This window comes from Trachemys scripta, chromosome 4 (genome assembly GCF_013100865.1).
Source record: "Trachemys scripta elegans isolate TJP31775 chromosome 4, CAS_Tse_1.0, whole genome shotgun sequence".
NCBI classification, from domain to species: Eukaryota; Metazoa; Chordata; order Testudines; family Emydidae; genus Trachemys; species Trachemys scripta.
In genome coordinates, this window is record NC_048301.1 from 13,867,507 (window position 1) to 13,881,182 (window position 13,676).

General features: G+C 40.4%; 1 protein-coding gene across 1 annotated transcript in view; it reads right to left on the reverse strand.

Annotated features, from left to right (window-relative positions):
• Window positions 1-3,321, reverse strand: part of C4H14orf39 (chromosome 4 C14orf39 homolog) — a 40,893-nt gene extending 37,572 nt beyond the window's left edge. Inside the window, exons 1-2 of the mRNA XM_034767914.1 lie at window positions 3,306-3,321; window positions 1,789-1,915 (exon numbers count right to left, since the gene is read on the reverse strand). Of these exons, the coding sequence (XP_034623805.1) occupies window positions 1,789-1,915; window positions 3,306-3,321 (143 nt within the window). The remainder of the gene's footprint in view (window positions 1-1,788; window positions 1,916-3,305) is intronic.
• Window positions 3,322-13,676: the final 10,355 nt, after the last annotated feature.

The window sequence follows — 13,676 nt, forward strand, 5'->3', positions numbered from 1 at the left end:
GGGAAGCCACGGCCAGCACATCCCTCACCTGCGCCGCTTCCCGCCACCCCCATTGGCCCAGGACAGCGAACCGCGGCCAGTGGGGGCCGCGATCTGCCGAACCTGCTGCGTCAGCAGGTAAATAAACTGGCTCGGCCCGCCAGGGTGCTTACCCTGGCGAGCCGCGTGTCAAACGTTGCTGACCCTTGTTCTAGATACTCAAACCTGACAATGATCTGCATTTAAAATTCCTATTAACTTAATAGGAAATTCTGTGTGCAGATGTCTATGGAATCCAGCCCAATGGACCCATCAAATTTAATCAAATATTTAGCCTGAAGAATTTTGGAAGCTTTCAATCTGAGAGCAACCGAAGCTTGTTTCTGTGGCCATAAAAAGAAACTGTTGGTAACCATGAAATACTGACTTTGACCTTCCTACTTGCACCTTATCCAGTAACTTGCACCTTATCCTCCTGCTATGTAGGTTAATTGGTCCAATACTAAATACTTGGAGGACTCCAATGAGTTTATTCAATGAGATCCCTCTCATGTCTCTAAGCAGACTCTGTTCCTTCAGAAAAAAATCTGATTACAATTACACCAGTTTAAATTCAGAATAACAACTTTAAAATCAGTGGAGTAAATGACACCAGAATCTGGCTATATATATATATATATATATATATATGTGTGTGTGTGTGTGAATGTTTGTATTCAGCTATGTGACAGATTAAAAGACAATAAATATGAGAACAAATAGTTAAATGAGAAGGAATGGTGAGCAAAAGACCCTTTCCCAAAAAGAAGATTCTCCAACTGCAGGCAACTAAATTTGGTATTTAAAACAAAAACAAAAATGCAACACCGACAGACCTTGGTTATCAGCAGGCAGGACTGAACCTGGGATCTCTGGACCTTAATGCATGAGCTTCTACTGCATGAGATAAAAGCCATAGGGCTCTTAGCTAAGGCTGTAGAGCAGACTCATTAATCTCTAAGTGGTCTCATACCACTAGAGGGGAGAGCGCCTCACACCCAGAAGGTGCTTACACATATATTGGGAGTCTTATTGTTAATTATCTAATTTATTAAACACAGACAATATTCTTAGCACTGTATAAACCAAGCTTACCATTTAAAACACTGCTTTGGAAACTGAGCCATCTAGCTTTGTAAAGATCTGATGGCTATGGAGGGAGTTAATCAAGTTTTAGGCTAGAATAACATTCCTTCCCATATAAAAATGTCTTCCACAGAAAGAGACTATTTAAAATAACTAAGGAAACTGGCATAAAAATCCCCAAAAATATGTCTGAACTCTCTTTTCCCATGGCTCAGACACATGTAAAATTAAGATAATGATGTTCACAGGTTATCTAACTGACTGAATAAATGGGACTGCTGCAAAGATGGCATCTGTGAACTCTGCAGATGATTACTGATTCCAATAAAGCCCTAATAAATATATCTGACAGGAAACTTCCCATATCATTTGTGTTTCTCTGTTTTATTTTACCACTGCTACATGATGGACCAATTATATTTTACATCTTACAAATAAGTTCAGGAAAACACTACAGACAAAAAACTGACTAACTTTCTATTATGCACTCTATACCAAAGAGACTGATCATGCACCTGTATTTGATTCCTTTAATACCTACTCTCCATGCTCTCTCACACACACACTTTTAAACTACTGTTTGGTAAAGCTTCTTGCTGCATTAGACTCAATGACCCTTCTAACCCTATGGTTCTATGATTACAACCATCTGTAATTAAAAACTTCAGCTTATATCATACTTACACATTGCAATTGTCCTTACTATCCTTGTTATGCTTGTGCAAATAAACAATTGCATCATTATTGTTGTTTATATTTTCATGTAATCTACAGATTTCATTCTTTCTTTCCACAATACTTGCAGTATATACTGAAATAAAGAATATGTTTATTTTATTTACCATATATCGCCCACAACAGATACAAAATAATAGATTGGATTTATATAGTACTAGGATCTGGCCTTGTGCAGTATCTAGAGTTCTTTGAGATTTGTGTCTCTATGGATGCTCCACTTCAAATGTGCACATGCCCCGGCACCTTTCATCAAAGATTTTCGGTAGCACAGATAGCCCTTTTGGCCTGCACATGCAACCTACACATCCTTCTGCCCCCTACCAAGGATATATAGGATTGCACAGGTGAACTGCCTTCAGTTGCTTCTCTACTACAAAGTCCCTCAAAGAAAACTCTAAATCAGAGAGGAAGAAGGACAGTTAGTGGAGCACCCACAGGGACACACACCTCTAAGAACTCCAGTTACTACAAGGTGAGTAACCTCTCCTTCTTCAAGTAGTGTCCCTATGGGTGCTCAACTGCAAGTGACTCCCAAGCAATATCCCCACAGGGAGGAAGGAACTTTGGTGCAGAATCTAATACTGAAGACAGAGCTGTAGAATTTGATTTAGATGCATGATCCAAAGCATAGTGTCTAGGAAAAGTATGAGGTCCATGTTGCAGCTCTGCAAATTTCAGAGACTGGAACATGCTTGAGTAATGCCAAAGAAGTAGACTGAGGCCTCGTAGAATGAGCTAATACTCTAGAAGGAGGTTGAATGTTGACAGACTCCTAACATGAGATAATACACCCAGAAATCCACCTTGAGAGTTTTGGGGTAAAGACTGTGGGTATTTTGGATCTGTCTGCAATTAAAACAGTTTGGAAAACTTTCTGAATGGTTTGACTCTGTCTAGATAGAAGGCTAAAACCCTTCTGACATCCAAGGTATGGAAGGCAATCTCCTGCCCAGTCTGATGTGGTTTCAGGGGGGGAAAAAAGAGATATGAATCATCTGGATAATACAAAACTTGGAGGACACTTAGAAGCTTAGGATGTGGTCATAATGAAACCTTTTCCTTGATGAACACTGTAAATGGGGGATCTGCCATTAAAGCCCCTAGTGCTCTGACATTAAAAGCCAAAGAGTGGTGGCCACCAAGAAATCTGTTTTCATGAATAGGTGCAGCAACGAACACATAGTTAATGGTTCAAAAAGATGTTTCACATGGCAATTAAGAACAAAGTTTAACTCACATATTGGACTAAAAAGATGCATTAGCCCTCTAAGGAATCTCAACATCGTAGGGTGAGCAAAAAAACAAAAAGTCTTCAACAGATGAATGAATGACTGTTATAGCCACCAAGTGAACCTTGAAGGAACTCATAGTAAGACCTGATTGTTTAATTTCAACAGATAGTCTAGGATGGTGGGAAGAGCAGAACAAACAAGAGAAATTTGTCAGTGGGTACACGTCCTCACTTCTGAAGGTAACCATGTCACGTAGATGCTTTTCTGGTGTTTAACAACACCTGTTATACATTTGTTGAATGGGAAGTCTCTATCCCCGAGAACCCTCTAGGAGCCATGCCTTGAATTGCACAACTTCCAGACAGGAGTGAAGTGTCTGACCGGCATGTTGAGACAACAGATGGCAACTGACTGGAAGTTTCATCAGTGGATGACCAGCAGGTCAAATGAGATAAGGATACCAAGCTTGTCTCGGCCAAGTTGGTGCAATTAAAATGACCCTCATCTTGACCTACTTGATCTTGTTCAGTACTTTCAAGAGTAACGATGCCGGTGAGTATGTATAAAGAAGATCCCTTTCCCATGAAATGATGAAGGCAACCTCTAGTGATTGAGAGTCTAGTTCCCCTCTCGAGAAAAACTGCTTGAACTTTGTGTTGATGGTGGAGGCAAAGAGGTCCGCTCTTTGGGGGGGTCCATGGAAACCCCCATGCTAGAAACATGTTGCTGAGGATCCATAAATCTAACTCCCATTCACTAGGAGCAACATCTGCTGAGGTCGAAGCTGTGGGGCTTTGTGCATTGAGGAAGTAGGAAGCTGAGATAATCTGGTTGGCTATGCACCAATTTCAGAGTTTTACTGATTCACCACAAAGCAAAGGGGTGCAAGCACCATCCTGGTGATTGATATAGAACATACAGCCAACGTTGTCTGTCATGACCTTGACAGACTTGGCTTTGATCAGTGGAAGGAAATGAATGCAAGCATTGCAGACTGCTCTCAATTCTAAAAGATTGATGTAAGATGACACTCTTGGGAAGTCCATTGACCTGGATGACATGAGACACTAGATATTCTGTTCATCCCACGAGTTGAGTACAGAACCCAACGGGGAACAGACCCCTGCTTGTCCTTGTGCTTGTTCAGTTTATAAATTGTCCTCAGCCATCCCTGGAAGCACCAAAGATGGAATCTGGCATATTGGGTTATGAAGGTATAAGCTGCCATATGACCAACAGTTGGAAACAATTTCTTGCTGAGGTTTGAGTATTTAGCTGAATCCTTGAAATGAGATTTTATTTGTAGGGATGCAAACCTGTTCCTAGGTCCCTGGCTGTCATGCCATCCAAAGAAGCTCCTATGAAATCTATCACTCTACTGGTGTCAAAGTGGACTTTTTGAGATTGAGTTGTAAGCCTAAACTGTGGAACAGAGACCTTGTCATTTTTACTGCCAACAGAACCTCTAGTTAAGATCAACCCCTGAGTAGTCAGTCACCAAGATAACAGAAGACTATTATCCTAAATCGACATAGGTAGACAGCTATGACTGCCATGATCTTTGAGAATACCCTTGGGGCAGAGGAGAGGTCAGAAGGAAGAACCTGGTACTGAAAGTAATCATGGTTTACTGTAAAATGAAGAAACCTCTGTGAGAGAAGTGAATTGTGATATGACAAAACACATCTTGGAGGCTGACAGTTGCAAACCAAACCCTGGAATCTAATGAAGGAATGATAGCTACAAGAGTCACTATTCTGCATTTCTTCTGTTTTACATAAATGCTTAGATGTCTGAGATCTAATATTAGTCTCCATCACCCATTCTTTTTGGGGACCAGAAATACTTGGAATAGAAACCCTTTCCCCTGTGTTGGACTGGCACTGGTTCTATGGTTCCTGAGTATGAAGAGACGTGACTTCGTGTCGCAGTAATTGATCATGAGATGGCTCCCTGAAAGGAGATGGGTAAGGAGAGTGGGAAGGAGGTAAAATGGATTGAATAATCAGTTATGACCTCCATAACCCATTTTTTGGTTGTTATTCTCTCCCATGCAGGTTGGGAATGGAAAAGACAGTTTCCACAGGGGGGAAGGAGGATGGGACAGTGCAGCAGTAGATTCTTGTGGAGTGGATGGTCTGGATTCTAGACCAAGTGATCAAAACTGGCATTTGGAGTGGATGGCTGGGATGAAGTAGCTGTGGCAAATGTTGATTTTCTTTTTGAGTACATAGGCCTCTTTGGCAGCTGGTTCAGAGGGCCTATAGAAACTATAGAAGAGAACTGGGTGAGATCTCTGTGCTGTTTGACACCTGCTAAATTTTCTTTTATTTTCAGGTGTATAAAACCTGAGGGATCTAAGTGTGGCCCTCAAATCCTTCAAGGTGCAAAGCAAGTCAACTATAGACAATGAAAACAACATATGGCTGTCAAATGGAAGGTCTACAGTAGTATTCTGTACCTCCATAAGGAAGCTGGACAACGGGAGCCAAGATGCTCATTGCATCACAATTGCAGTGGAAATGGAACAGGCTGCAGTATCGGCTGCATCAAAGGAGACCTGTAATGATGTCCTCGCTAAGAGCTGACCTTCATTTATGATGGCCTTAAATTGTTCATGGTGTTCCTCTGATCAGTAAAGATGTTGAATTTACTGTAATTCAAATAGTAATATTTTTACATGAGTGCTTGGTGGTTTGCTGTTCTGAAATACAATGTTGCAGAGCAGTAACTCTTGCCTTCAAAAAGACTGAGTCATTTCGGTCTTGTGCTCATTTACTGTTTCCACCATCAGCGAATTGGGTTCTGATTGTGAAAATAAAAACTCCAAGTCCTTGGCCAGAACATAATATTTTTTGTCGGCAGATTTTTTTGCAGCCTCTGGTAAAGCCTCATTTACAGGGAGAACCACACATGCAGTAGCTGAAGTATGTAAACTGTTCAGGAGTTTATGATGAGAGTCCTGGACCTCTTGAGAGGGATTTGAAACTTATCAGTGATGTGCTTCATCAGTTCTTGGATTTGTTTAAAGTCACCTTCATTCGAAATACAGACATTTACAGTCTCAGTGTGGAGTTGGTATCCCAGAAGACCTCAATTCAGAGAGCTGTTTTGTACCAGTAAGTAATGGAGACTCCAGCTCCTTCAACACCACAAGATCTTTTGAATACCTAAACTCCTGTGGTGCCAATGGTACACAAGCAGGAGCTGAATATGGTCCTGTGGAGGCTGACTTCAGTACTGAGGTCGGTACCTGTATGGAGTGTGTCAGTATTATGGACAACAAATGCTTCCATCCAGACTCAAATTCAAGCAATGCCTATGCAGAAGTTGACAATAACAGCATAGATACTGAGGTGTCTGATAGCGCAGACTACTTTGAAGTAGAGTTCATACTAATATGGGGATGAGCAACCAAAGCAGAAGATGTCTTCGGTACTGAATCTTGTTTGGTAGGGGCATGGCTCTTAGAGGTAGCCTTAGATGTCTTCCCAGTAAAGGAATAATTCAGAGCTTCAATATTACTCCCTTTGGGACCTGAGGTGTCTGAAGCCTTCTTCAGAGTTGGTGACCAAAATTTCTTAGAAGGAGATCTAACATTCCAGCTCCTCATGTCAGTATCCACATATTTATGTGGGGCTCTTTGTACTGTGGAACAGACGATGCTGCATCCTCCAAGGCTTTTGGTGACCAAGACCCAGAAGTGCATGGGGTACCAGCCATGGTGTCCATTGAGGCTCTCAGTGACCAGGATCCAGAGGTGGACATGACACTACATGTGCTTGAAGGCTGGTGTATAAGGGGGTTCTTAGAGCCTAGATCAGAAGCAGATCATAGGGCTTGCTCCATCATCAAGAGCTTCAAATTTATCTTCCTGTTTTTACAAGATCTCCTCTTGAATACATATAACAAGTATATGTGTGTCCAAACACCGGAGACAGCAGGAACATCCATCACTCACAGGGAGAGCCTCCCAGCAGGAAAAACAATGTTTAAAGCCCAGGTAACCCAGGACACCTCCGATAATGAAAAGTTCAGAACAACCGCTCAAATGAGGAAAGAGCAAACAAAGAGAAAAAACAGCAACAACCCACCATCTATAGTAACTAAAACTAAGTTAAACTAAACCAAACCATCTATCCAAACTCTGCTATGGTAAAAATGAAGTGGGTACATAAAATGTTCCATCTCAGGCTGAAGGTGGTTCCGAAGGAACAGAGGGCGACTTGCCCGCGCAGCCCTATACATCCTAGGTACAGAGCACAAGGATGTGTAGGACTTATGCACAGGTTGAATGGGCACTGCTACTGAAAATCTCCTATGAAAGGTGCAAGGGCACATGCATGCCTGAAATGGAGCACCCATAGGGACACTACTCGAAGAAGAAACAGTATGTTATACTAACTGACATTACCAACAATTACAATGAAGTATTTAAGGTTAGGCTGATCTAGCAGAAAATTATATTTCATTCACACTGGTCCCCACATAGATTACAGTGCATGGGCCACAGACTGCTTCTGGAGATGTGAGTCTCCCAGAGTTACACTGGCTTACATGTTTTGGGAATGTCCCAGGATACAATCCTTTTGGCTAGAAGTAGACAGGAGAATTAATATGATAATGAATATATCCTTAAAAATTACATCCCAAAACTGTATTTTGGAATATATTCCATTGTCTTGGAAACTCTCCAAGTTGGTTCTCTAGAGCAGTGGATCTAGCCAAATGACTCATGTTGCTTAGATGGAAGAGCAACTGCCTTCAGAGACAGAATCTTGGCACCGAGACGTGGCTGACCTGGCAACTAGAGATCAGGTAAAGTCTTGAAGAAGAGAGATATCACACAAATCTGAAAAGATTTGGTCTAACCTTTTAGAAACCTCTGATTAATTCCTAGGGGGTGGAACCTGAAATGTTGCTCTTCTTCTCCTGTTCCTTCCTTACCTTTCCCCCCTTCCCCATTATTTTACTTTTTCTGTTCTTCCCTTATTTGGGGAGGGATCAATAAAATATAAACTGAGGTTTTGCCAGCTACAGTATTTCTGCATGTTATATTCAAAAGATTTAATTATAAAATCAGCTCTTCGGGTAGGAATCATCTTAGCACAATCAATCCTGATTGTGGTATCCAGGTGCTACTGTAATATGAATAAGAAATTCCCATTATTCTGTGGTTACATAAATTGGCAGAGAATTTAAATGGATTACATCAACTTAAAATCTAGTCAGTTTTTAAAAGTAAGTAAAAAGTAGTTTCACATATTACAGCTCCCTCTGAATCCTCACATCAGTATTCATGGGTTTCCATTCACATTTCTCTCTCTTTTAAAATGCTTTTCTCTCCCCTGTTGCTGTGTGAATGACCCATACAAACAGGGGGATGTGATTCTCTCTTTGTACAAGGGAAACAGTGACATTGACTATAAAGAATAACAAATGAACAAAGAAAAACAAACAAAAAATAGAGAAAAATATTAGTAAAATATTTTACTTAAATCTGTTAGTTATAGTAGCCTTTAGTGTTTCTTGTAACAGCAAGTAAATATGCTCAGAAAAAGTGTGACATTTAAATTGAGGTGCAGCTTTAAGTTGCTGTCACATAATTCAGAGTATAGCAAAACCTATCTCAAGGGACTGACAAAAACAAGTTGCCTAATGGAGGTGGCCTTCCAGTAAAGGTGCAGGAAAATTGTACTCTTCAGCTGACGTCAACTGATGTAGCTCCACTGAGAGCAAAGGAGCTATATCAATTTACCCCAGTTGAGGATCTGCCCCTATATGCATTAGGGGTTCTTTAAAAAAGTCTTCTAAGACATGCGGAAGGTCTTTAAGAGAAGTTTCACGTAGTTATAATATTTCCATTGTTTTACTTTTGTCTATTCTAACTATCATTTTAATCTGTATTGTTCTGACCTTCTGCAAAATACAGTAATTTTTTTGCACAATTTACTAATAAAGATAGCTGTGGAGAAATAACTTGATGTATTTGTAGATAGACTGGATAAATAATTATATATTGCAGTGAATAAGCTATTTCCTGCAGCTGAGGCTGGGACTTGCAAGGAGTCTAAAAACTCTGATCCCCGAAAGGGTCGAAAATAAATGGAGAGCCATTATGAATTAAAGTGTCACAGGATATCATATCAAGAATCTTAGGCTTTTCTTTGAAAGAATAACATTCTCTTATAGTCTCTTCTCTGAGGCTTGGTCTACACTACCCCCCCCAATTCGAACTAAGGTACGCAACTTCAGCTACGTGAATAACGTAGCTGAAGTCGAAGTACCTTAGTTCGAACTTACCTTGGTCCACACGCGGCAGGCAGGCTCCCCCGTCGACTCCGCGGTACTCCTCTCGCCGAGCTGGAGTACCGCAGTCGACGGCAAGCACTTCCGGGTTCGACTTATCGCGTCCAGACTAGACGCGATAAGTCGAACCCAGAACTTCGATTTCCAGCCGTCGAACTAGCTGGTAAGTGTAGCCAAGGCCTGAGAAACATTGGACAAAAATCCTGGAACAGGATCTTTCCATTCTTCATAATAGGCCATGCACTCAAAGCTCCTTAAGCCTTGGAGCCGGTGAGCTGTGTGCACAAGCATTATCAACATGTCCTTATAAAGTGGAAAGGCCCAAGTTCTGGAAGATTCAAAATTTCTTTCAACACACTTGAGCTCAGCAACACCATCTGAGCAGGGAGCCTGCCACTAAGCAAAGCAGCAACAGAGTCCCAACAGTTAAGAAGTTTGAGATGAGTGGTGAATACTTAAATTTGTATGTAATGTTGTCAGAGCAATGAGTTAGAAACAGAGAATATGAAAATACTAATTTGTGCTGTTCCTAAATCCATCTGAACCTCAGCCTATTAAACTAGAGTGACTGTTTATTGGGGGGGGGAGCAAAGTAATTTTATTTGTTGTCAGAGCTGACCTATGATTTTGCAGAATTACTTGCAAGCACATGGCTTCATGCTACTAGAAATGGGGCAGAGAGAAATCAATTATAAATTGCTATCCAATCAGATGATATTTGCAAATAGGCAGATTGGATTGCATTATGAACTACAGAGCTTGCCTGGGCTGTGAGGTTCCAAGAGACCACTCACTTTCTTCTACTTAATACCAGCTGTACAATTGTGTTGATTGGGGAAGCTGGGTATAGGAAGGAGGAAATGCATAATTTGTTAAGGGTACATAAGAGAGTCTGAGTGAGAAGCCAGCACAGGGACGCCCAGAAGGGAGGGCAGGGGGGGCAAGTGGGGCAATTTGTCCCAGGCCCTGGGCCCCACAGGGGCCCCCACGAGAATATAGTATTCTATGGTATTGCAACTTTTTTTTAATGGAAGGGGCCCCCAAAATTGCTTTGCCCCAGGCCCCCTGAATCCTCTGGGCGGCCCTGAGCCAGCAACAGAGTTAATCCAAACAAAAAGGGAATTTACTTGAAGAACAAGTTAGATGCTGAGTGGGAAGCTCGGATACTGATTAAAAGATAAGAATTAATAAATACAGAATATTCAAACATTCTGTAATAATGAGTCTGCAAATAGGGGAGCATTTGGAGGCACAAGAAGCCTTGATGCTGCCATGTTTCCATAATAAACCTCCTAATGTAAGAACAAATAATTTCTACAAAAAATGGCTAGTTAAGGATCCAAATCAGATCAACATGGGACATGTGCAATATTCTTTTTTATAAATAAGGGCTTTGAAATCTATCATGTAAGCCCTCATTTTAATGTGATAAGCATAGATGCTTTTACATTATGTATTGTGTTGTTCATTTCCCATACTTTCATGCAGGATTTTACATTTATTAGTACCAAATCACATTTTGTTACCTGCAGTCCTTGCAGCTCTAGAGCACTGGGTCACAAAACAGGTGTCAGGCAGTCACAACCCTCTGCTCTTCCCAAATTGCTAAAGGGAGGGGGTCTTGGCTAGATGGGAAAGCAGTCTTGGGGAGGGCCTAGTATGGACGTTTGAGAACAACCGCTCTAGTGCTTCAGATCACTTGCAATTTGGTTCTGGTTTTTACAGTGTTTGTTACATCTCTAAATTTGATCCTAGTTGAACTCACACCAAAGAAATATCTGACACAAAAAGTGAGGGTAGAAGGAACAGGAAGACAGAGACATAAACACGGCAAGAACTAGAGCTGTGGGAGAAACAATTTTCCTCTTCCAAAAAATATTCTGAGATTTCAAAAATGTTCCCATTCCACATCAAGATGAACTTTTTTCACATGCAAGAGAGAGTTACCCTGAACCTTGTGCAGATATGTTTAGGGGTATGTGGAAGGGGGACACACACACACTCCCATATCCCACATGAGCACCCTCACCAGGCTATTGGCTGTTCCAGGGTAGGTATCTCTCTCTCCGGTTTTGACCAGAAATTCCATTTTGGAGAAACATTCCTGACAAAAGTTATGTCTAAACCGATATATGTCAAAAGTTTTGATTTTGACAAAACAGCATTTTCTAACCAACCAAAAAAAATAATCAAAAAATTCCTCTCCAGTTCTACAAAGAGGCTGAAGAAAACAAGAGATGCAGGTCGGGGAGATGTTAGAAGCTGAGTGGAAGGAGTGCCAGCCAGATGTGAGAAGCTACAGCTGTGTGCCAGCCAACAGGGCAGGGGCAGATGCTTGAGCAGCATGTCACTGGCTGTACAGAAGAAACTGAGCACCACTAGATAATAGTGAAAGGAGAAAGCAAAGGCTGCTGGAGGAGTAAGAATAAGAGTAGCTGCAGGCAGCTTTCATTATTAATTCGTCCACCCTTTGAGCTCAAAACAGCTCTGATGTACTAGGACTAATGGGTTAAATGCAGTGTGTTCAAATGTCTGAAAAAAGTCTAATAATGTAATACTACTCACAATTTATCTGGTGCGTCACATGTTCCTTAGCATAAGAAGTTTGCTCAAGCTGGAAAACTGAAATAAAAATATTCATTTTTTTATTTACTATCATTTTCTAAACAGAAATTGAGTGATTAAACAATTAACATTTCACAACACAACGTGATCTTTTTTTAATATTATATCTTAACAAGAGCTACCTATAATCATTATCTCCCCCTACTAATAGCCCAGTTATTAACTAACTCCTAGCACCAACCTCCAACAAAACCCCATACACAACAGAATAAAAACTGATTACTTAAATGCAGAATGATGGTTTAAAGTTGAAATCTTCACTATAAATCAGTCCTTACATAAAATATTACTTAATTCCAGAACTCTCAATATAATATATAGTGACCTACCAAGCTCTAGCAGAAGTTTGTCTAAGTTGCTTAAGAGAGTGTCATTCATCGTGTGGACTATAGCAAAAGAAAAAAGCAATACAAGGATTTATAGAAAGAAATTCAAAAGCTCATATTAATAGAATAAACAAGACAAAATTACAAGAAAATAACAGATATTTAAGATAAAAAGAAAATAAATATTTTAAACACTGTAAATAAACTGTCTAAACAGTTTTGCTAGAACTCTCACATGTACTTCATTCAAATGGTAATGGGCTCCATTATGATTCTGCAACACGTTGAGGAGAGAAGGAGGTGCACCACCTGAGCAAAGCTGTCTGGAGGAATTATACCTCTAAAACACGTATTTACCTTCAGAGGCTTAGGGCAGTGCAGGGAAAGGTGCCCCTTGTTAAACCTGTACAAAAGGTGCAGCCACTGTTCCCCCCAGTTTAGCCATTCTGTCAAAGGCCATCCCAACAGGGAAGAGGCTACTCCCTGCTCTGTACACACCTCCTGGAGTAGCTGTAGCATAGTTAAGGCCCCAGTTAGCAGGATAAGCAATAATAAAAACACCATATACTTGGAATGTATACTTAGGAAATGGCATAATGGATCAGACCAACAGTATGTTTATATAGCACGTAGCCCGACTGGGGTCTCTAGGCACCACCATAATACTAATAATAAATACGAATAGTGTAATCCTATATACTGTCTAACTACTAGCACAGTACGATATTAGATGCTTCAAATAAAGGTGAAAAATACCCATAGTAGATAGCATGGCTATGGGACAAGTTTCTTCTTAATCTCTAGCAGTTAGTGGTTGGTTTATGACCTGAAGCATGAGGAATAACATCCCTATATATCCTAGCTAGAGTAACTATGGATAGTCCTCATAGTATTCATATGATGCTCTACTCTTTAAAATCCTACTACAATATTTGCCTCAATAATATCTTGCAGTAGTGAGTTCCACAGATTGTTGTGTGTTGTAAAAAGTATTTATTTTTATCAATTTTAACTGTGCTGCCTTTAAATTTCTTTGGAACTCCCCTTGTATGCTACAGAAGATGGTAGCATCACCTACTCTATGCTGTTAATTATTGACTCTTATATCTTCTGTTGTACATCTCACTAAATGTAGTAGTTCTAATCTTTTTTCAATTTCTTTTCATGTCTAATAATTTTTGTTGCCATTCTCCAACCCTTTTCTATTTATTTCATATACGTTCTGAGATAAGACTGAACACAATATTCAAGGTAAGGGCCTTCCATCTATTTATGTAACTGTATTATACTTTCAGTATTATTCTCTGTCTCCTTCTTAATACAACCTAGAATCTTGTGGGGA